We start from the raw sequence: 25,182 nt of genomic DNA on the forward strand, positions 1-25,182 counted from the left end.
TATACAGAAACAAACGGATCTTGAATCGGATATAACCACAGAGAGTTATACCCTAAAGAGTACAACAAGGTCAGTTTACTCGAAAGCAGTAAAATTTCCAGATCTTAGCAGGGATTTACAAGGCTATAACATGATCAAATCTTAGTCAAAAAATTCGATTCTTGTGTCTAAAATGAATCTTAAGATGTCTAGTTTACAACCCAACAAACGGATCTCAATTTGGATATAAACACAAGGAGTTATAGACCAAAGAACATAACATGGTCAGTGAATCCGAGAATAAGAATTTAAGAGCAACAACTTAAAAATGAAGGAAACAAGCCTTCTAAGATGGAAACAAGGTTGAAGAACTTGCATTAAAATATAATCAAGAGAAGAAGAACTTACACAATCATAAGGAGAAGAAGAAGAAGAAGATCTTGAATTTGAAACAAGAAGGAAGGGAACTTGCCTTAGATGGTTGCAATCCAAAGAGATGAAGACACCCCTTGAAATTGAAAATTCCATAGTCTCCACTTAAAGCTTCAATGAAGAAGAACAATGGAGGAAGAAGAGACAATCGGAAAAGGGAGAAGAAGAAGGGAACAAGAAAGTAAGAAGAAAGAAAAGGAGGAAAAAAAATGTGGGAGACTTGTCTCCCAACTCCTTTCAATCCATCTCCCTTTTAATTTTCTCTAATTTACCCTTCATACTAACACACACAATTCACATATCTCTTACCCATTTTGGTCATTTTACCATTTTCTTAATCTTTTTTTTCTTTTTAATTAAGATACCATTCTCTATGCCCATAGCCCAAGCCCAAGTCAAAATATATAGCCCAAGCCTAAGTCAAAATATATGGCCCAATCCAATTAAGGCCCAATGGACTTTTCTTGAGATTTGGGTTCAACCCAATTCATTTACACTTAAGATTTAATTATTTATCAATGGTCTAATTCAAATAAGGCCCAAACCCATTTAGCCCACAACTTTGAGACTTTTTCACACCAAATATTATTTTCATTAATTTACCCCCATTACCAACTCATATAATATTTTTAACAATTAATTAATAAAGGCAACAACTCTAATGTGCAAACTAAAATACCCATAACACCTAGACCCACTAACGGGTCGTTACAATAATAATCATTTTTGCGTTTGTGTATAGAGACACTCCATTTTTACAAAATAGTAATGACCTCTAGTGATGTGATATTATGAAGGAAATAAAATAATCATTTTATTCTTCCTTTTTTTTTTTTTTTGTATCTTTCTCTTTTATTTGATTTAAAAAAAAAGAAAAAGAAAACTAGTAATCATCACAAAATTAAAAGAAAGTTGTAGTGAACCTCAAGAATCTAATCCCATTGACAAGGTTGCGATTTGATTTACATTTCTCTATGGTATATGACAAAAAATCTTAACCCCATTTGAAGGAGTTGGCTCAAACCAATGCGATGGACGAAGGAGACAAAAGAGAAAAGAAACCAAAAGATGATAGAGATATAAGGAAGGTGTCATGACGACAAAAGATGATGGGGCTTGAGGTAGCAACCATGGTATCGGTTTGCAATCGAATAATGGAGAGAGCTAAAGCGATGAGTGGTGGTGAAAGGTCGAAAAGAGAGTTAACTAAAGAAAGTGATGGTTTAAAAAGGGTGATTATGGTGGCTCATAGTTGTCGAACAACCAAGAAATAGAAGAGAAATGAGACTACTCAATCAGAATAAGAATATAAAGAGAAGAAAGACATGGGAAAAAGAAGAGATAAGCCATTTAAGTATAACAATATTTTGATTATTCTTGAATATTTAACTCGAGTTAACTATTAAGTAGAAAAAATGTAACATGGTACTAAACCTCAAGGATAGTTTTTTTTTTTTCAAAAGTTAAGAGTATTGCCTGTATTTAGATTTTTCTAATAAATTTTATATTTTCTCAATAATTTATATGAGTGACAGAGTTACTTATAAAGAGAGTTACATGAGATAAACTTATAAAACATAATGATAACTCTAAATAAAAACATAAGCCTATAATATAACTAAGAGTTAAACTCAAAAAATATCCTTAAGAGATAAACCTAATTCAAATTTAATCAAATTCAACTCTTTACACTTTTGAGTATATTTATTTTTCTTTTCCTTAAGCAAATGTATGTTCCAATCATTATTTTTTCAATGGATGAGAAGTCAATTTCTTATTTAATACTTGAATTTTAGGCTATATAGTGGCTTAACTAGTTGATCAAACCTACTTTTAGGACCCAAAACACACGTTATATATTTATACATAAAGTTTGAACATTTCATTAAAATGAGTATGATAAAATTGTATCAAAATAAGATTAAAATACTTTCTAAATTAAAATATGAAATTATCAAGATAAGCATGAAAAATGTTCTAATGTTTTTATCAAATTGCTTGTTAAATTTTTTAGAATGTATTGAAGAACATATGTGTCATTTTTTTCTTATCTGTAAAGTGCAAGATATGTTTATGTGGAGAGGGATGCGATAAACATATCTGAAAAATGTCATATAAGAAGTCACGTGACTTGTTTTTCAAATATTGTTAGATAAGTTTAACAAACACATTGTAAAGTACAAAAGTCTATAATACTTTTCATATCTTATACTTTTCTAAGAATTGTCAGATAAGTTTGACAAACACTTTAGAAAAGACAAAAAGTCTAAAATACTTTCCATATCTTATTTTTTTCGATTTATATTTTAGTTAACAAACATTATCTTAATGTTTATTATGACGTATACTTTATTGAATCGAAGGTACTTAGTTTATAAATTTAAATGTTTGATAAGATTGCATAAAAAATAGAGTGTACAAACTCTTTATACAAATAACATTTTCAAAACTTTAGTCTCATAAGTGTAGAATGGTCCCATATGAATGGATGCATGGATGCTAATCGCATGCAATTAATATGCATTTCACTAGGTGGGGGATTCATGGCTACCACATGAGTGTGACCAAACCTACTCTTTCATGCCCAAAATACAAATACAAAAAAGAATTAAAACTTTAGTGTCAAATTAGTTATAAGTGGAATAACTAATCTCATAACTTATATAGAAATGCTACTTAGATACTCTATTTTAACACATGAGATGAAACTCTACATTAATATATTATATATTTGTATTAATATGATATATGATACAATATATCAATGCATAAATGTTATTTCAAGTGTCAAAATAGAGTATCCAAGTATCATTTTCCGAATCTATATCCATATCAATTTTTATATGATCAAGTCTTAATCTCACTAAGTAAGTATATACGGTGCAAATTTATAATGGGATCTAAACTTTAAACCCGAGCATACCTCAATGACAATGCTTCGTGATCAATATGTATAACAACATAAAACTTTAACCTCAATAAGTGAGTATGTGTACCACACCTAAAACATGCAGCGGGATCTAAAATGTCATATAAGAAGTCATGTGACTTTTTTTCTAAAAGTTGTCAGATAAGTTTAACAAATATTTTAGAAAAAATAAAAAGTCTAAAATGCTTTCCATATCTTATCTTTTTTTATTTATAGATTATTATACAAGCGTTATCTTAATGTTTACTATGATGTATACTCTATTGAATCGAATGTACTTGGTTTATAAATTTAAATGTATGGGCATAAACAATAGAGTGTACAAACTCTTTATACAAATAACATTTTCAAAACTTTAGTCTCATAAGTGTAGAGTGGTCCCATATGAATGGATGCATGGATGCTAATCGGTATGCAATTAATATGCATTTCACTAGGTGGGGGATTCATGGCTACCACATGAGTGTGACCAAACCTACTCTTCGATGCCCAAAATATAAATACTAAAAACAAAAGGGGATTAAAACTTTAGTGTCAAATTAGTTATAAGTGGAATAACTAATCTCATAAGTTACATAGAAATGCTACTTAGATACTCTATTTTAACACATGAGTAGATACTCTACATTAATATATTATATATTTATATTAATATGATATATAATACAATATATCAATGCACAAATATTATTTCAAGTGTCAAAATAGAGTGTCCAAGTATTATTTTCCACTACAAAAAATCAGCGTTTTAGCTACAGAAAATTCCATCGCTAAAACATCAAAATTCGTCGCTAAATTTTTTAACGACGGATTTAATGACAGATACATTTTCGCCACTAAAAAGGGCGTCGCTGAAATTTAGCGATGGGGTTAGCGACGGTTATTTTTTAGTGACAGAATCAGCGACAGGGGTTGTACCCGTCACTAATATGCAAAATAACTAATTTTTGTATATACCCATTTCAAAAATAAGAAGAGAAAAAATAACCCAAAAAAGAGGTCGAATTAGTCCACTAGCAAGGGTTGGGTCATATTAACTTCTAGTTGAAACATTAAAGTGTTGCTTGGTAGAGTTGGTCCTAAGATGGGGATGTAACATGCTTTATAGTTCATGAGCCATGCAAGTGGTCTGAAAAGCCTTGTTTTTTTTTTTTTTTCCATCTTTTGAGACTCTGGCACTCTACTATTGCTAGCTTAGCTAGCTGGACAACAACAGGTTGCTTGTGAAATCAAAGATTGGCCACACATCCAAATAACATTTCATTTCAATATTGCATGGCTTCAATGATATCATTTAAGGTCTCCCACTAGACATCCAACTGTTTAGGCCTGTGTCCTAACACTCAAAGACCCATCATGTTTTTTAAGGGTTGCCTCTTAAATTATTCTTTTGAATTTAATATCGTGATTAAGATTATTTTTTTTAAAAGTAAAAGGGTCAATTTAGTCTCTCGATTAATTGGTGCTATTCCTTTGTATTATTATTATTATTAGGGTCAATTACCTAAGAAATATTTTAAAAATTAAATTTAAACTTAATTATTTAACTAATAGAATCAAAGGGTTAATTACACTAATAATAATCCAACTTTACATTCTTTTACTATTTAGTCATTGAATTTTAAAATATTACTTGTTAGTCACTGATATTTCAAAATGGTTACTGCTTAGTTACTGAACTATGAAATATTACCTGTTTGTCACTGATATTTCAACACTGTTACTGTTTAGTTACTGAATCAAATGGTTACTCCTTGTTAGTCACTGATATTTCAAAATAGTTACTCCTTAGTTACTGAATTATGAAATATTACCTGTTTGTCACTGATATTTCAACACTGTTACTGCTTAGTTACTGAACTTTAAAATATTACCTATTAGTCACTGATATTTCAAAACTGTTAAACTGAACTTTAAAATATTACCTGTTAGTCACTAATATTTTAAAATTATTCCTCATTCGTCACTCGTGAGCTTAAAGTTTAGTGACTATCAAGTGACAGGTGAAAAACGATTTTGAAATATTAATGACTAGTAAGTAATATTTTAAAGTTCGGTGACTAACCAGTAACAGTTTTGAAATATTAGTGACTAATAGATAATATTTTAAAGTTCAGCGACTAAGTAGTAATAATTTTGAAATATCAGTGACTAATAGGTAATATTTTAAAATTCAGTGACTAAGTAGTAATCGTTTTGAAATATCAGTGACTAACAGATAATATTTCAAAATTTATTAATCAAATAATAATAAAATATAAACTTAAATTATTATTGATGTAATTAACTCTAAAAACAAACAATAATTAAGAATCAAGGTGAATAGAGTGTTACCCTAGGAGATTGGGCAGCCAGGAAAAGACAGTCGGCCTGGCTCACTCAACCCTCATGGGAGGGGGGCCCGGTAGACAGGTATTCCAAGCAAAAAGCCAACACACAATAGTCAAAGAAAAACAATCACTTTAATTAATTTAATTGGGGACTCTTGCCACGTCATCTGTCCCCCATCTTGGATAAGTATATCTTTTGAGGTACATGTTTAGAAACTTTAGTCTCAACTGACGATCCATCTAGTCCAGGTTTGATTGAACCTCAAAATTCCGTCTTTACTCTTAAAAGGAAAAAATAGAATTTGTATTAGTTAAGATCAAACCGTCCTAATTCGTATAGGCAAAAATTTATTAAAAAATTAAAAAAAAATTTAAAAGCTTAAAATCACATTTTGGGCCAATACTTATATTTATTGTGAGGGTTCTAAATAAAGTGCAAATAAGATAGATTTAATATCTAAAAATTCCTCTAAAAATTCTCGTAAATGATAAATATTATTCATAAAAATCCTAATTTTAGTAAACCTCAAATATTAGAATAAACATTATTTATAAGAATTTTAATAGATCTCAAATGTCAAAAAAAAAATCATAATCCTAGTAGATCTCATAAAACTTCATATTTTTTTATAAATAAATAATCTTTTTATTTCAAAAAAATATATATTTCTAATATTAGTTTTAATATGGCCTTCAAGTCTTCAGTGTTAAACTTAAGTATCGGAATATTTGTACAAGAATTTTTTTGCATCCTCTTATCGTTTTCCTTTTACAAAGTTCAAGCGGCTTGACAAGAACATTTTCAATCAATAAATTCATTATTGTGTTCGAACGACAACAAATCTAATCTTAGATCTAAAATTTCTAAGAAGTTTGGTCTCAGTTCAAATAGAATGAATTCTCCTATTATGTGTTATTAGGTAATTATATCTATTAAATAAAAAAATTTGTGTTAACTTAATACCTCCAATGCAAGTAAGAATGTTTCTTAATTTTGGGTTTGTCACCTTATTTTCAAGAAAATATTACTAGTAATATATCATATGTTTATATTTAAATAATATCACAACATTTTCTTATAGGACAAACTTATATTTTTGCCTATTTTATTTTCATTTTTTTTTTTTTGTGTAGTCCCTTCAATTTTTTATTATTTCGATTATACCCATGCAGTTGTACTTTTAATCAATTTAATCTCTTATATTTTTTTTTTCGTATGATAATTCAAACTTTTTTATTATTTCAATTATATTTCTTAATCTATATTTTCAAGTTAATTTAATCTCTGTATTTTGTCATGAATATAAGTATATTTTGTTATTTCACTTTATTTTTTTTCAAATAAAAATATAAAGATTAAATTAATTCAAAAATGTAATCAAAACAGCGAAAATGTCAAAGTTACCACACCAAAAAAAATTAAAGTACAAGAATTAAATTAATTCAAAGATCAAATTATAAAATTTAATTGAAATAATAAAAAGTTAAAATAACCGTATCAAAATAAATATAAAGACAAAAATATAGATTTTAACTTCTTTTTAATTCTCCTTTTATCCTCAATCAACCTTTAAGTCCTCCAATAACAAGTAACGTCCCACGTCAGCATACTCACGTGGCCGTTTGTGACCTTTATTATTTTAATCCAATTTAATAATTTTTTAATTAGTTTCCCTACACTATAAGTGCTACATTTATATTTCTCGTAATTTCTTTTTGTTAAAAATGTACTCTCTTTTTTTCATTAAGACAAATGTCAAATAAGAAAAAAAGAATTAAAATTTTAGGCAAAATTTGTCATTTTATAGTAACTAAAACTATAAAAAACAATTGAAAAAGTTCATCTTTTTAATTAATAAAACCATAGTATTCTTTTATTATTTATTTTCTTTTGATATCAATATCCTTTTATTATTAGTATTATTATTGAAGGTGTTTTGAAATAAAAAAAAATATATAGGTATATTCTCGAGGGTAGAAGTAATAATAAGAGATTATAACATTCGTCTCTACAATCAACATTGGCTTATATGCGACTTTTTATATATTTCTCTTATAAACATTGTCTATGATTCGAGAACCTAGTGATGCATTTTAAATTGGAGAACTTATAATTGGAAACGTCTCTTCTCAGTTATGTGTACGTGGACTAAGGTCTAATAAAATAAACTCAATAGAATATCCAAAAAATATTTAGAGAAAAATCTAGAGTGAGATTCTGGTATCTCAAAAAGACTTAGGATAAAAGGATTCACCTAATGAATACATATCAATCCAATCATGAAGTCCACGTAGAAACAAAACCCAAAAACTAAAGATAAAGCGAAAGGGAAAAATGAAGTGTTTCAGGCCAAAAGATCTCAAGTGACCTTGGTCAAGGGGTTCTTAGGAGAGTCTTAACAAACTCTATTGAAAAAGGATATTCATGCGACCTTAAGATTTTCAAAAGAGGTGTCTCCACAAGATATTTCCAGAATCAAAAGCATAAACAAAACAATTCTAAAAATTCTTTTGGTATTCTTGCAAGAGATACGACTTATCCATAAGAGTCTAAATCCTAGTCGATCTTGAAATATTAGGAATATTTATTACAAATCGCCAAACTCACTTATAAATAAATAAACCCACATTCATATATAAAAAGTACAATTATAATATTAATTCAAGAACTCTACAAATTCTTTAGTATTCTCAAGAATCTGATTTATGCGTCGGAGATTTTGCTCAGGAAATGCCTTACGCCCCCTAGTCATTTTCTTTTTTTGTAGGGTTGTAATGGCTTAAAGACGAATTTCTCGACAAACAAATTCATTATTGTATTCAAACGACAATATTCATGAATTTTTTTATTTTTTATTTTTGTAATTAGAGTGAGATTGGTAGAAAGCTAATTAGGTTTAACTTAATTTGAATTTATTTAACATCATTTGTTCCAAAACTAATGGAATGCATGTCTAAGCAATAAATAACTAAACAACAAAGATCTTTAAAGACAAAAATAAACTATAAGAGGTCTCTATGTAGATGACCAAAACTGTAGGAACTTTGTGGGCAATTTACCCTATTACATTATAATAATATATTATAATATTATAATATTTGATTGGCTCAAGGGTACTAAAAAAATTAAATAAATTTTGATTATAAGAAAACCCAAAATTTGAAGAGATTAAAGTCCCTTAAAATCTAAACTTGTGTAGAACGTTAAGTCGTATGAGAGCACTCTCTCGTGTAATTGAACAAATGTAGAATTAAGCTTTCAGGACATAGATTAAATGATCGGATGAATAATATATTAGTATCAGTGTGGTAAATTATGAGTTCAATTCACATTCTATGTAAGATTCAACTTGTAATTTTTTTTTTTTTAACATAATTAACGATACAAGTACTGAAAGTCATCCCAACAAATATAGAATTATGCCATGTTCACGGCTAAAGTTCAAGCACCTAAATTATACTTTTCAGATCTTCAAAGCAATGCCAAACGTTAGTCATGTTTACTATAATGATTCTGACGTCTGTAATGAAACCTACAAATTTCCAAACAAAAGTAGAAAGTTTCAGATATCCTCTCAATCAAGTCAGTGTTTCACTCACGTAAACATTCAAAAGTCTAAACCTCAGATATCTGAAAAAATCTAGATTTCAAGAAATGCTCCAAAAGTTCATACCTCTAGAAGAGCACTTTAAGTGATGTCCATTACCTAAAAAACTGTCAAGCATTTCAAATTTGAAATTTCAAATGGCATCATTTGAACCGAATGCAACTTTAGTTAAAAGGTGTAATGATTCACTCAATTATTCAAAATTGTTGTTATAAGGTGTCCTAAAATTTTTTAAGTTTAAGTATCTTCTCGATAAGTCATAATTCTCATATAGTCTCCAAGATGATAACCTCCTCAGTCCTCGATGGGTCCCTCGAGAACGGTTAAATCTATTCATTTTGCATAAATCCAAAGATACCTTTCGAGTCTCCCAGGCCAAAGCCACCTCTTCGGGGCCACTCGGAGACAGCCATTGAGGCTATACCTCGAAAATGTCTCCAAGCCCTCCGACTTCTTTGCATAAACTCCCTAGAAGAGTTCGAAGATTCAACCATGGGTCTCACATATTGTCTATAAATATTTGCCTCATCCAAGATAAACGAATGTTCTTGGGGTTTTTAGACTTCTTTGAACCCAACTCTTTCTCTCTCTAAAGCCCATCTGGAATCTACTATGAAGAGTCTAAACTCACTCTTCAAGACACTTGAACACATATTACATACATTGGACATTCATCTACAATTTTTGGGGGGCATACTTCTCGAACTATTATCTAACTTAAGCATCGGAAAGCTCGCGTGGGAAGGTCTTCAACGTACCTTTTTGATGTCTTTTGTGCTCGCAAGCTGAGTCAAAACCCTGCTTTCGAAAGACCCCGAAGGCTCACTTACCCAAAGACCCATAGGGGCCCCCCATCCGTCATTGCCTCAAAGACTTTTCCAGGCGCACAATCCCGAAGGCCCCGAAGACCACCATTCGGGTTCCTAAAGATTCAACCTTCAACACTTCCGCCCTGACTCGGTTCAAACTCAGTTGACCTCGCCAGTGACATCTTAAACCCTCAGTTGTAGCGAATGATTCTATTTTGACTCTTTCCAAGAAAAATGTTGTAGTTTGCCAAAAATAATTGTCCATTAACTAACTCAAGAGAATTTGTTCTTTTAACTGGGAAAACAAATAGGTTGTATATGCTCCAAAATTTGATATGAGTAGGTATGTACGCTTTAAGCATATAGGGGATACATAAGTGAAGGGCAGTGGGGCCATAGATAAGGGTCATTTGTTGGTAAAACACAAGTTTTGAATGGCAGAAGCAAGAAAGGCTAAAAAAGATTAGTTGACTAGTGACAGATTACTAGCCGACTAGATATTGATCTCAAGACATCAATCAAGCATTCTACCAAGTTTTTAGTCAACTAGTGAAGTTTTACTAGTCAACTAGTTAAGTACCTTCTGAAAGACTCATGGCTTACTGTCAAACTGTAATTAGTTTGTCCTGATCAACTAGTGGAACTACTACTGTTGTTCGTTTCATTTTTTACTCTAGCTAGTTGCTAAACATATATATTAGTGGACTACTTGTAATTCTTATTTCATTCTTTAGAATATTGGTTAACTTCAGTTGACTAACTATAGTCATTAGTCGACTACCTAATATACTTCAACTTAGTGAATTTATTTCTTTGAGCCCCACCAAGAGGTCCTTCTTGAAATTACAAATTATCCCTTTAAAAACATATTTCAAAAATATCTTGTTCATAAAAAATATGAATAAATTCATACCCTTGAGATCAACATCTTTTCTCACACTTATACACACATACATTTATACATCTCCTGTATAGACAATTATCTTTTGATCAACCTCTTTTACATATCATGCCAAAAGAAATATAATATTTCCCATTTTAGTTACACAGTCTTCTTGCCCTAATTTTGTTTGAACTTTGAAATGACTCCCAAATTATCAAGAGTTAACCAGCTATTATTATTTGTAGTCACTACTAGATCCAAAAACAAATTTTCTGGCCGACACTTGTTGTTTTAATTTAATGAGAAAAATAGTAAATTTAGTTAAAAGATGATGACCAAAACAATTTCATATAATTAAGAATAATATGTAAAGTAATTTTTAATCAAGTAAATCATTTAAATCAAGTCAACTTATAGAATTTGTTAATCGAGTAATGAGTTCATGTTAATCAAATAAGAGTCTAATCTAATTCTCTTACTCGGGTAAATCTTTATATATAATCAAGTAATTCAATTATCAGAAAAACCTAAGTCAAATTTCTAAGTAAAATTGTTTGTTTAATCTATAGTAAGATTTTTGTAATCGAGTAAGTATCAATCAAATCTAAAGGTAATTGATTACAAATATAAGTTAAATCGAGTAAAGATTTAGTGTACTCGATTAAATAGAATTTGTATTGGAGTAGATAATGCAAGTTTATGTCAAGTCAAAAGTAATCAATTCTTGTAATCAAGTAATGATCCATCTATACTTGAGTAAATTACTTTTGTAATTAAGTATGTTTTCTTTGAAAATTTTGTTAAGCTCTAGATAGAATTTGTATTCGATTACGAAATCTTGTAATCGAGTAATGTATATTATATACTCGAGTAAATTATTTTTGTAATCGAGTAAATAAGTGGTAAAGATATACTGAAAGTTTGATCAAGTATGAAAATTTGTATTCGAGTAAAGATCCTTATGTATTTGAGTAGATAGCCTTTTGTAATCAAGTATGTGTTGAATTTTTTTGTAACAAAAATTTAATCGAGCAAAAAGCAGCTTGTACTCGAGTAAGTAATAAATGTAATCGATTAAAAAATTTATATAGTTCAGGTAAGATCAATCTTAATCGAGTAAACACAAGTTTGTACTCGAATAATATTTGTCTGAATTTGAAAATTATAATCGTTATAGCTCATTAAATGCAATCTGCCTTTACTTTTAAGAGCATTAAATGATCTTCATACAACATGTGCATAAATTATGAATTTCAAACTGATTATTTGAGGTTTGTAGAGTCAAAAAATAACAATTATGACTCAAAAACCAAAACAAACATTCAATTTGTTTAAGCACAGCTCAACTAGAGAATTCAATACCAGAAGACTATAAAATGAGTTTGAAACCTGATAAGAAGATATACACTCTAAACTCCAAAATTATAAAATTGAAATGTTATGGCACACACCAAGAAGGAGGTGAATTAGTATAATAAAAATAATTCTTTTGAAAAACAGAGATGTCGTTTATGAAAACCATGGATTCATTAAATCTCAAGACCTTAAAATGACACGATGAGGTATCAACCGTATAAAGACAATCTCGTCTTGTGAGTAATGAATATGAAATCTTTATGGATGAGAGGTTAAATATACAAATTAACTAATGAATATAAAGATGCTAATAATAGCAAACAAAAAAATAAAAAGCACAAACACAAGAGATGCTAATTTATAGTGGTTCAGTTTTCCAAGCCTAGTCCACTAGCTTAGCTACCCACTAAAGATTTTGAAATAAATCTACTAACAACCCCCTACTCAATCCATGTAGGTCTTTTAATCCGTGACTAGGAAATATACAAACCTCCTAATCTAATAGGCCCTTTAACTTACGTTAGGTCAAATACAATAAAAGTGATAATGAGAATCTAAGAGTACAAATCTTAGTTACAGGTTCTCTCTAACAAAAATAAGAGGCTTAAGATGAATGCAACAATGTCGATACAAAGCCTCGAAAAGAAAGTTATAGAGAAAATAAAATTTAAAACTCAGAGAAAATTGAATGCTCGGTAGTTGAAGATATTCAATGTGTTCAGCGCCTTTCAACGATTCTTCCAACTCCTATTTATAGTTGATGGTAGATAAATACAAAAATTCGATCGTTGTGGTGGTTGAATGAGTATTAAATGTGTCAAAACTAGCCGTTACAACTTTCTGTGAAACAAACTGTCGACAGACTAAAGAGGTTAGTCGATTATATATTTGAATGAAACTAAGGCATAGTCAACAAACATGTAAGCATAGTCGACAGATAACCAACCAAAACTATTAATAGTCGACAAACACCTTTCTATAGTTGACACACCAAAATTATGAAGAAAAATTCTATCATCATAAACAAGAATAGTCGACAAAGAAATTATCGCAGTCAACAAAATAAACAAGATAATCGACAGATGCCTATGCATAGTCGATAGCTGCATGGTACATAGTCGATAGATTAATCCTACATAGTTGACTATTCACTTGAAAAAACTTAAACTAAACTGACAATATGTAGAAGAACACTTGATTAATATAAATGAGATTTCAAACACAAAAATTCTTAATCATTGATCTCTCTTAACTTTGTTTCTTTGAAAAGTAAGTTGAGATTATAAAAAAAATATATTAATTTTGAATTTAAACACTCAAACTTACTTCTATAGAGTTTAAGATTGATTTTCATGACTTTGTGTCATTATCAAAATTATTTTATATTTCAAGAATAAAATATCACAAAAAAATAAACTCTCAAGACCTCAAAGAGTCTTCAAAGATCATCACTACTTGAGCTATTAAAAATAAAGATAATGCTTATTTTTCAATTCTCGTATCTCTTTGAATCAAAAGTTTCTGTAAACTATGTAATATCATATTCTTTTCTTGATTTCTTTTCTTCACATTTCTTTGTGAATCTATAAAGATTAAGCCTTACCCTTGTAAAAGGCATTGATTGTAATTAAACCATTTGAAAAGCCATAATTGTAAATGTTTGTAACTGAATCTGTTTCAAAAGCTACCCAAATAAGTTAGTTTGACTAAATTCTTAGTGAGAAATTAAAATAGTGGACTAGGCATAAACCAAACCACTATACATTTTTGTGTACTACATTTTTTCATTCTTATTTGATTTAAGCTCTTATTTTCAAAGGGTGAAAAAGGCTTAATTCACCATCTCTTAAGATAACAAACTCTACAACACCCATTCATGTTAAACAACTCATGATTATGATCTAACTTTATTAAATAAAAGAGTTAATTTTCAACACCAATACTAAGCACAATAACTTCAAACTCTAATTCAAAAATTGAGATAAAGAATCAATAAGCATATTTTTTTTGTTTAAGTTGAACTAGTACCAATATTTGATGGAAATTTATTACCAAATATGAGGGATACAAGATAAAATATATTACCAAATAAATACAAATATGCGATCACTACCCAAAAAAGTTTTAATAGATTGGGCCTAGATTGAACCTATCCATGAAGGAAAATGCTAATTGTACAAATAATTAGGTTATCGAGAGGATGACCGAAGGAGTCAAATAACAAAAATACCCTCAGCTAATTTGCAGATTCACCACCCCTGTTCTTTGCTACCTTCTCTCTCTTTTTTCATGATTGTTTCCAACAAGCTCTGCCTCGCCTCTCCCCATCACCACCTTGCCTCGTCTCGCTGCCTTCACCTCGTCAACTATCGATGCATCTTCTCATCAACTCGTTACTGCATCATGTCATCGCCTTGTTACCATGTCATCGCCTTATTACCTCGCTGCAACACCTCGTGTCGATCGTCGCTATACCATTTTGTCGCATCACCACCTTGCCTCGTCTCGCTGCCTTCACCTCGTCAACTATCGATGCATCTTCTCATCAACTCGTTACTGCATCATGTCATCGCCTTGTTACCATGTCATCGCCTTATTACCTCGCTGCAACACCTCGTGTCGATCGTCGCTATACCATTTTGTCGCCTTGTTACCTTTGGATGAAGCCCCGAGCTTCATCCCGAATAAAACTCGGGCAATGAAGTTTGATTAGGTCATCAAACTTGTCGTCCTGTTAGTATAAATAGTCCATCTATAAATAAGTTGAGCTTGACTTGATCCATCTTTTTAAGACAAATGGCAAGCCTAGGGTTACCATTCGTCTACGGTTACCCATTTGACTTCACTGCCCAAAGGTTACCCATTTGACTTCACTACCCAAAAAGACCCATTAAAATAACCCTTAAAAGAAAATATGCATCCTTTCGTAACCTTTCCTAGTTAATAACATGGAACTAGTCTTAATGTGTTTTTCTAAGGAAAAACATTCTGGACTCAGTTAACTTTTTAATATTTTTAATAAATCATGACATTTAATAATAATTTTAAAAATTTATTTAAAAAAATTAATAAATCATAACATTTAATAATAATTTGTAATATTTAATTTTATAATTTTATAATTATTTAGACTAATTAAATAAGGCTGCTTACTAATTCCAATAAACCAAGAGATTTGAGTAGAAAGACCTTTTTTTCTAATTACAATATATAAATATTAAGGTGTCAAAATAAGTAAACAAATTGAGTCATTAATGGGTTGTGATCTATTAAGACTTAACCCAAATCTAATTTGTTAGCTTATTGAGTTAAGAATTCTCATTTCGAATTTAGACATGTTAGACTAAATAGGTAAACAGGTTAACTTATTAAATATTTATTAAGATTAGCATGTGTAGAACAAATTGACTTATTAACCTATTTAAGAACTTTATTTAAATTTAAATATTAATCAAAATATTAAAACTAAAAATAGAATAAAATAACTCATAAATTAAAAATTAAGTGATTAATTTCATTCTTATTTTTCTAAACAATTCAAAATAGTCAAGACATGAATTAAGAATGATACATCCACCATCCACAAAACAACTTGAAAAATAATTAAAATATTAAAATATTGTGTAAAAAATAATTTGGCACAAAGTGAAATAATAAAAATTGAAAAATTTGTTAAGAGTATTTTAGAAATTAACATATATTTTAATTAATTAAAATAGGTTAATTCAAGTTCTAGATTTTGTGTCGACCCAATTAAACATGTCTTGTTGTTGGGTTAGTGTTATGATCCACTGTAAAGTATGGGACTTGTCTCACATTGGAAGTTCAGGTTTTTGGTGTGGGATTTATAATCTCTTGGACATTCTCCCCTTAACAGATAGATTTTGAGGGTGAGTTCTACCCAAGGGTTATAATAGTGGCATCAGAGCTGGTCTCATGGCTCCCAGTGCAAGCGAACGGTGACGGAGGTGACATCGGCATTACAGTGTTCACTCGAGACTAATAGTGGGTAGTGCACAGCCTGCCGTCGTGAGCATCGGGCTGCAGAGCGTGGTGGTATGTTATGGTCCATTATAAGGTATAGGACTTGTCCCACATTAAAAGTTCAGGTTTCTGGTGCGGAATTTATAATTTCTTGGGCACATTCCCCTTAACAGCTAACTTTTAAATATGAGTTCTACCTGAAGATTGTAATAATTAGTTTATAATTTTTTTATGTTGACATATTATAAACCGAAACGCAATAAATTTATATCAAGTCAACTCGATAATAACTTCAATATGTTAAGTGTCTACCCAAATTCATTAATTTTGTGTTAGTTTGGGTTGGATCATCTAATAAATATTGAATAATAAGAGAGGTTCTACGTATGTAAGGTCGATGAGGAATTGGTAACAGAGTTTATAATAGAATGGGACAAAAGTGATAGACAGAGTTAGATGAGGGAGTTACTGTAATTTCAGAAAACAAATGAAATAATTTTGATATGTGGCCTATCATAAGCCATCTCAAATCAAATGTCATCATCATTTCGTCCAGAGACTCTTCCTGTTAACTGCCCTCTCTCTCTCTCTCTCTCTCTCTCTCTCTCTCTCTATCTCTATCTATCTATCTATCTATATATATATATGTATATATCTCTGAAACAACTGCGAGTTCACTTTTTCCTTGCTCTCGCACTTAATGCGCCTCTTTCTTCTACGACTGGAATCGTCGCTGTCTCTGCGCTCGGAGTTGGATTTCCTTCGATCTCAATCTCAGAACTGCAAATCGCGAACGAGTTCACCGGAAGAAGAATTTGAATAGGTAATTTGCTATCTTGCTCTGGTTTCCGTTCGACAGCTTCGATTATGTGTTTGTTTTGTTGCTTCCTTGATTTGAGGCCTTTCTTCGTCTGAATTTCTCAAATGTATGATGATCTCCGGAAGTTACGCTGTTTCGGAAGTTACGGGAGGGAAATGAAGTAAGAAGGTAAAGTGATTTGGAGAGGAACTGTTGAGAAAAGCAGAATTTCTTCTTTTATTTTTTGGTTTGGTTTGGTTCTGACGAGAGAAAGAGAAAAAGGTTGATAAAGGACGAATAGTTTCTCTTTTTTCCTTGTTTGATTTTGAGAGCAGCGGAAAGGAAAGGAGAGGAGAAGAAAATGAAATTCGGTGAAATAAGCAATGTTTTCCCCTTGTTTTTCTCCCGTTCTCTTCTTATCGACCTTCAAATCAAACTAAGAAGAGGAGAGATTTCCTTCATTTTCCCGTCTCAAATCAAACTACGACTTTCTGATTATTTGTCTGTTTGGTTTATCTGAAAAGCGGAACAGAAAGAAAGAAGACGATATGTTTTGGATCTGCCGTTTATATTAGTTCAGTTTCGAATTTTAACCAGGGTAAATATTTATTTTATGTTCGGTCTGAGTGTTGCATTTTTGTTTATTCTCTTAAGATTTGTAGTGATCTCAGATTTCTGACTTTCGCCACTTTTTCCTCCGTTCCTCTGTCCGCAAACGGAGGGTTGCCTTTTTCTTTTTGCGACTTTTTCTTGAACTTTCCGTAATTTGAAGATTGTTTTACTTGTTCAGTCACTCTCTTGCCGGATCAATTCCTTTGTTTCGTCCTTTTTCTGCTTTCCCATTTTCTTTTAAGCCTGTTGATTCTGATCTGTTCTGGAGAGGGAAAATCAAAATTTGAACATAATATGTTTCTTTCTCGGGGTGCTTGAATAGTGGTGCAGACTGCAGATAGAAAATGAAAAACCTTCTCTCTTTTTGGAACTCTGCCTTCAAAGTCTATATTTTAGGTATTTGTAGCAGTATCCGAAGTGTTGTCTACCGATATAACACTCTCTTCGGCAGAAGAAAAAGAAAAGAAAAATAAAACAGAAAAACCACCGTTCTCGAGCAGTAAGAGCAAGAATTGCTCCATCCTAACCTGCTTCAAACAGGAAACGACCTCTCTTTTGGCTTATTCATAATACAGAAACTGTCTTTGTGTATGGTGGGATCGACCGTTCTGCCATGGTATTGTACTAGGAGTGCTCCTATGTGTCTAGGGGATTTTATTATTAAAAGTTGAGGGAGGGGGGAGGGTATAGTTTCTAGTCAAATGTGGGATTTCTTTACTTTAGCTAGTGGGACATTCTTTTCAAACCTCGTGTCTATCAAGCTTCTGTCATTAGCGGACAAAGCTATGGACTTACCTCTTGAATAAATGTTTGGCTACGTATTAAATGTTTGGCAGCAAAGTTGTTCTCCTATTTTTGGTCTATTCTCGGCGAATGTTTGCACTTTTACTGCTTTTCTGTTTTCTTTATCTAAATTAAATTGGCATTTTTTTATATAGCTATGCATAATTTTTCCTTTTATAAATAAGATTCCTGTCACAAAGATCAATGATCCAGACAGCCTTGTGTATGTTTCCTTCATCACATGCAGTTTTGCTTGAAAAAGCCATGTTTACCTTTTTTTTTAATTGATTTTCCGATAAAGCTTCTATTGCCATGTATGATAGAGAATTCAATTAATTAATATTGTCTTGCTCTGTTTAGCTGGCTTCATTATCACTTCACGTCTCCTCCATTTGGTTGACATTTGACTAAGTTAAACAGTAGCGAGTTTTCTATATCAGGTTCAAGTACCCTGATTCGGGGTGTGGAATCTTTAAGAGGATCCTCAGTCTTTGCTGTGTTGACCACACTTTCTTGCTTTGGGCATTTCGTTGGAGAAGAACCTTGTACCTTGTCTAAATCTGATGTCGTCTTTGCGGGACTGAGGAAATGGGGGGTTGTGTCTCAACTAGCAGTCTGAGGGGTCGTAATGGCAGGAGCAGGGGAGAGTCTCTCTCTCCCTCTTGTCTGGGCCTTGGGTTATGCAGGAGGAAGCGCAGTAGGAAAACATTTTCCGACCATGTCACCATGCTGCAGCATTTGTCCTCCATTCCTAACCGGATTTTTACAAATGGAAAGAGCCGAACTTCTTGCATTTTCACTCAGCAAGGACGTAAGGGCATAAACCAGGATGCAATGATTGTGTGGGAAGTAAGTTCAGCTGCTCTTTCAGAACGATTCTTTTTTGTTTGACTTTTGAGATTTACTTTTCTTAAGCTTTGAAATTCTGTAGGATTTCTTATCAGATGATGTGACTTTCTGTGGTGTCTTTGATGGCCATGGTCCACATGGCCATCTTGTTGCTCGCAAAGTAAGGGATGCGTTACCGTTAAAGCTGTTGTCATTCTTGCATTCTTGTGAGTTGAAGCAAAATGGGTCTGGCACTAGCTGTTGTGCTGGGAATCTTAAATCAGATGGAGGAGATATGGAAAAGGATGGTGCTACAGAGGATAAGGTGGACTCTTCATGGAGAGAGGCTTTTCTCAAATCATACAAAGCAATGGACAAGGAGCTAAGATCCCACCCTAACTTGGACTGCTTTTGCAGTGGTAGCACTGCTGTCACTATATTGAAGCAGGTATCCCAGGAACTGCTTCCTACTTTCTTCTGTTCTGATTTTCTTTTGGTTTATTCTCATTTTCTTGTCATGTTTTTGTTGCAAGGGCTTAAATCTTTACATGGGAAATATTGGGGATTCTCGGGCGATCTTGGGATCTAAGGACAATAATGATTGCATGGTGGCAATTCAGTTGACTGTTGATCTAAAGCCTGATTTGCCAAGTACGTTCTACCATGGTCCAGTTCCTGGTCCTTTCCTTTTCCGCAACTTATTTGTGTTGATCAGAGCTAATATTAATAGGGGAAGCTGAAAGGATTAAACGGTGTAAAGGAAGGGTCTTTGCATTGCAAGATGAGCCTGAAGTGCCCAGAGTGTGGCTACCATTTGATGATGCCCCTGGCTTAGCAATGGCTCGAGCCTTTGGGGACTTCTGTTTAAAAGAGTATGGTGTAATCTCTATTCCGGAATTCTCACACCGAACTCTTACAGAACGCGACAAGTTCATTGTTCTTGCTTCTGATGGGGTAATTTCTCTACTCATGCAGCATAATATAGATGCATATTGGTAATGAGGGATTGTTTGTTCGTATTAGTATCTGTCTGATGTCAAATACCTGATTAAATGAGAGAGCTAACTAAGCCTAATTAAAATGAGAAATTATACATACATACACCCGAGTGGCATGGGCCTTGTGGCAATTGTCTAGAGGATCTGCCCAGGTCGAGCACTGACACTTTCTGGACAATCAGGGACGCTTAGTGGAATACCTTTTTGGATGCTCAGCAATTTAACTTGTAAAATTTTTTTATCCAATTTTCATCCTTCGATTCTATTAGTATCTAAATAAAAAAATTTTAGAAAGATGCCTAAAGCTTATTGCACTTTTAGTCCCAGGAGTCGGTCGGGGCCAACTAAGGGGAATGCAGTAGAGATCATTTTCTGTCTTGTTTTGTAGTTAATGCAAAAGGAGGAAAAACTTGGGGAAGAGTTGGAATGCATTTCTGCTTCCTAGTTGGAACTTAGTCTTGTCTTGCCTTGTATAGATATTTGTTTTTCCTAGATAAAGTGTGTTGTTTTCAAGAAGCACTTGTTTTGGCCTTGTGAACCTAATGAAATTTCATTTGACAATGTTTACACATGGATGGTCCATCATCATACATCTGAATGAGCAAAATCTAACCATTGTGACACGCATGGACATTAGTTTAGTCAAAGTAGTACTTTTGTTATTGGGTTGGAACTTGCATGTCTCTGAAAGGATCCGCCAGCATTGTTTTATATTCTATTCTAATGGACTTACTTTACCTGCATGAAATTATATTGCAAGTAAGTAATGGATAGAAAGGGGAAAACAAATGACAATACAGAGGTTCAGTAAAGTACGTGTTGAGATGCATTATTCTGTTAAATGTAGGTTGTACAGATAGCACACTATTAGGGCCTTCGTCTTTGTGTTTCTGCTTTTATTATTTTTGTAACTAAAAATGTGAATTTAAAAAAATCAAATTCTATTTTTACATAAGAAATATTTTTGAATTAGCAATGGCAACTTATTTTGTCTCATAAAACTGGATGTTTTGAGAAAATTTTTTGGAACCAATCTGACAAATCTGTCCTGCTAATTTGTTTGAGCTCCAAAACTTCCAGCTTTTTGTATCCATAACCAGAACAGATTCATGTTTCTTGACTCTCCCAGTATTGGAGTAACTTATCTAAAAAAATATCTTTCAATTTGGGATGAAGTCCCCTTTTTTCTTCCTATGATTCTCTACTGCGCCACAGCTTGCTCTCTTTTGTTGCAGCAATGTCTTTTGCACTATATATTGATCATGACCTATTATGTGAGCTCTTAGGTAGTCTTATGCTATTTATATTTTTACATTATTCCTTGTGGACTACAATTGTTGAACTTCTATAAGTTATATTCATGGATTGATTGCATTGCATCATGGAGGTTAATCATTTTTATTATTTGGATATGAGCAGCTTGGAAGTGTTAAATGTTAGATACTTGGTGCTACTGTGTTTTTAATGGCTAATGAAGCATCATGTCAGAAGCCAGAATATGCCCCTTTGTAGGTGGTGTAATATTCTGCTTAGGAGTATCCTAATATATGGGCATGTTGATATAGAATACAAACTCTCTATTTGTCTTAATCAATCATGGTTTTGTTTTGTTTGAAAGTAAAATAGTATACATTTTTAAGGCTTGTGATTGTTATTGTTATTCCATCAACAAAACTCTTCAATCCATTTATGTATATGAGTGTCTGAATAATGGAGACTTCTCTCGTAGATTGTATCAAAATGAGCATGTCTGCTGATAAAAAAGTGATACTTCATACAAGGCTATGAGAAGGTTTGGAGTTTGAGTGGCTATTAACTAGATGATTCCTGCAGTTGAGCTCAAACTTTGAGAGGGAAGATAAGAAGAGGAATGATCATGGGCACTTAACTAGATGATTCCTGCACTTGATGTCTAATTTAATTGGGAATGAGAAGAAGAAGAAGAAGAAGAATGATGTTGAGACATGTCCTAAACTTTTAGTTACAAACAAGAATTTTATGTGAACTCGATCCTTCTATGCACTAACCAGTTGGACTATATCTGGGCATCAAAATGCAGTTGCACTTTGCAGTCCGAGTTTCCTTCATGCTCACAGTTTCTCTAGCTAGTACTTGTTTTCATCATTATAGCATTTATGTTGGTACCTCAAGGAAAAAAGAAGCTTGAATGTGCATTTAGAATGGTAACAATAATTGATCATTGTTGTATTTTACTTGTGGTTATTAGCAGATGCCAAATCTAGAATATGATACCAAAACGAAGTATAGTATTAGCAACTGATTATGTTATTATAGACCTCCAACTTCTTCCAAACAAATTGGATGTCTGGATAGTGGGCATGAGTGGCACGGTAGTTTTCTTACTCTTCACTTTCAGTGAATAATTTTGTTATTATATATATATTATAATATAAAGCTTCTCTTTCATCATTGCCTCTTTGCCGTCAATCATAATTGGTCTTGCATTTTTTATGAACTTTTTATGCCCTGAATGGATTTAGCAAATCTTAGTTTTTTTGCCCTAGAGTTTTGAAATGTAGTTTATTTTCTATACGATTGATGCTTGTAAACCACATTATTTTAAGTTTGATAGCTTGCCTCGCTTTTCAATCCTTAATATGGTACAAGGTTAGGGCTTGGTTGTGCACTCGTATTTCAAATTAACGTGGTTATTTGTTGTTGTTATAATATTATTATTATTTGTTGAAAAAAAAAAAGGATACGAAGATACTCAAGGCCACCTTGTTTGTGCATACTTTATGGAAAGCCGACCCCTGGTGCATCTTGTCCATCATTAATGCCCTGTTAGGAACATCAATAATGAAGCTCAATATGACTTGAACCCACAAGCTCAGACTTGCAAAGTGATGAGTCTATCTTGCTCCAACCTGTAAGCTATCGCATCAGGTGATATCAATTAACAGTCACTTAATTGGTTTTATTGATAAATTAATTTTTCAAATTTTCATTTTAGATTGGTATCTTTGCCACTGTAATGGGCTTACATAATATGTGGTCATAGATAAGAGACAATTGGCGAGCTAGAATTTGTATAGCCCACATAGTGAATGAAAATCTGGTGTGTTGATATAGTAAATAGATTGAAGTACTAGAATAAACCATTGTAATGTTTAATTGAAAAGAATTTGGCAATTACATAGTTGAATTTTGGGTTGTCGAGCTGATTTCCAGTATATCTATCTACTCCAGTGGACCTGTTTATTTGGTACTTACGCATTCATGATTTTTTGTTCTTTTAACAATGAGATATATTTGTTCATCTACGCTGTTCCTGTCGTTAGTTTCTTGCGCTCTTGAAGATGATGTTTCTTTCCGCTTGGGGCCCTATATTTTACCAGATGTTAATGCTATAGAAATTCATGTCTAATCGCACATGTTGAAATTGCCAAACTTTTTGGACCATTGACTGCAATATTGGCTCTCCTTATAAAACAGAATACAGTTGATAATGGAATTAAAATAAAAAGGAAAATGCAATCCTTTCGGGAAAAGATCACAAGATTTGTTCCGCAACGATTTTGCAGTTTGAAAATCGTCACAGGGGGTGCAATTCGGTTGCAGTTTGGAGCTGAAATGACTCACCGTTTGGCAATTTGATTGCAGGTTTGGGACGTGCTGAGCAACGAGGAAGTGGTTGAGATAGTATCGACAGCTCCAACACGGTCGTCGGCGGCAAGGATCCTGGTTGACTGTGCAGCACGAGAATGGAAATCCAAGTACCCAACATCTAAGATGGATGACTGTGCGGTGGTTTGCTTATTTTTGGACGGGAAAGTGGACTCCGAATCTGACTGCGAAGAACAAGGCTTCTCATCGGCAACCATCCAGAGCAACCATTCCGGCAACGCCGCAGAATCGGACGATGGCCAGAACTCCGAGCCATCCTTGCAGAGAAACTTCACCGTCAGATCTTCCGAAGAAAATGACCCCTACAAAAGGCTACCAGTCGAGGAGGCAGAAGAAGTAGACGAGGAAGCTGCTGCTGTTCTGGAAGATCAGAACTGGTCGGGTTTGGAAGGCGTTACTCGCGTGAACTCGCTTGTCCAACTCCCCAGATTCTCGGAGGAAAGGCCGCCGAAAGCCTAAAAAGTTTGTGTGTGTCTGAGAAAACCCAATGCTGTTATAGCCTTCTGTTTCGGTGCCTCGGCTTCTTCCTCTTCACAAATCAATCCACCAAGCCATAGAAGATGTTGTGCCTGGACTAGTGGCTTTGTTTTGAAGGTTATAATGGAAGAATTTGTTCCATTGCATCATTCTGTTTGCTCTTATTGCTCAAAAAACAGGGGCGCCTCTCACTCACTAAGGCCTGTTTGGCAAGTTGGTGATTTATGCTATAGCAACAGAATGATTTAGATTTAATCAGCGGTTAGCAGCAGCAGTAGTAGAAGTAGTTGGGTAAGTGTTACTCATTATCCGCAGGCCATCAGCTTCTAGGGGGCTAATGCCTTTTTGGCTCATTCTTCATTTCTGCATTTTCTGTTTTCGCATTGTGACCTCAAACATGAACATCAACATTTGCAGGTGCCCTTTGTATTATATTGCAAATATTCCCCTTTCAGTATTTGATGTGAATCCACCCGAAAATATTCAATCTAATTGTGATAATTAGGTCATAATACTGATGTGATGTAATGATATTATAATTTAATTTTATCTTATTATTCATTATATTCAATAATCACACAGTATTTGTTCTAACTATTTAAAAAAAATTATCTCAATATTTTATTTTTGATTCATTAAGTTTTCACAATTATTTCGAACTTAACTGTATGTACTATTAGCATCTCTAACATAAACTTAAAGTCTATTTTTTTTTTAATTTACTAAA

The 25,182-nt window shown here is 32.6% G+C and overlaps 1 protein-coding gene across 5 annotated transcripts; it reads left to right on the forward strand.

Annotated features, from left to right (window-relative positions):
- The first annotated feature begins 16,899 nt into the window (after window positions 1–16,899).
- Window positions 16,900–24,947, forward strand: LOC127811684 (probable protein phosphatase 2C 52). Of its 5 annotated transcripts, none has more exons than XM_052351778.1 (6): window positions 16,900–17,133; window positions 18,925–19,353; window positions 19,436–19,780; window positions 19,866–19,983; window positions 20,048–20,286; window positions 23,955–24,947. In XM_052351778.1, the coding sequence occupies exons 2-6, from the start codon at window positions 19,093–19,095 to the stop codon at window positions 24,435–24,437; spliced, it is 1,446 nt and encodes a 481-aa protein (XP_052207738.1). In that variant the 5' UTR covers window positions 16,900–17,133; window positions 18,925–19,092; the 3' UTR covers window positions 24,438–24,947. The 5 variants fall into 5 exon arrangements, with proteins under 5 accessions (XP_052207738.1, XP_052207736.1, XP_052207735.1 ...); XM_052351776.1 differs by having other exon boundaries at window positions 18,928–19,353; XM_052351775.1 differs by having other exon boundaries at window positions 18,945–19,353.
- The last annotated feature ends 235 nt before the right edge of the window (window positions 24,948–25,182 follow it).

Source organism: Diospyros lotus, chromosome 10, assembly GCF_014633365.1.
Source record: "Diospyros lotus cultivar Yz01 chromosome 10, ASM1463336v1, whole genome shotgun sequence".
Lineage (NCBI taxonomy): Eukaryota > Viridiplantae > Streptophyta > Magnoliopsida > Ericales > Ebenaceae > Diospyros > Diospyros lotus.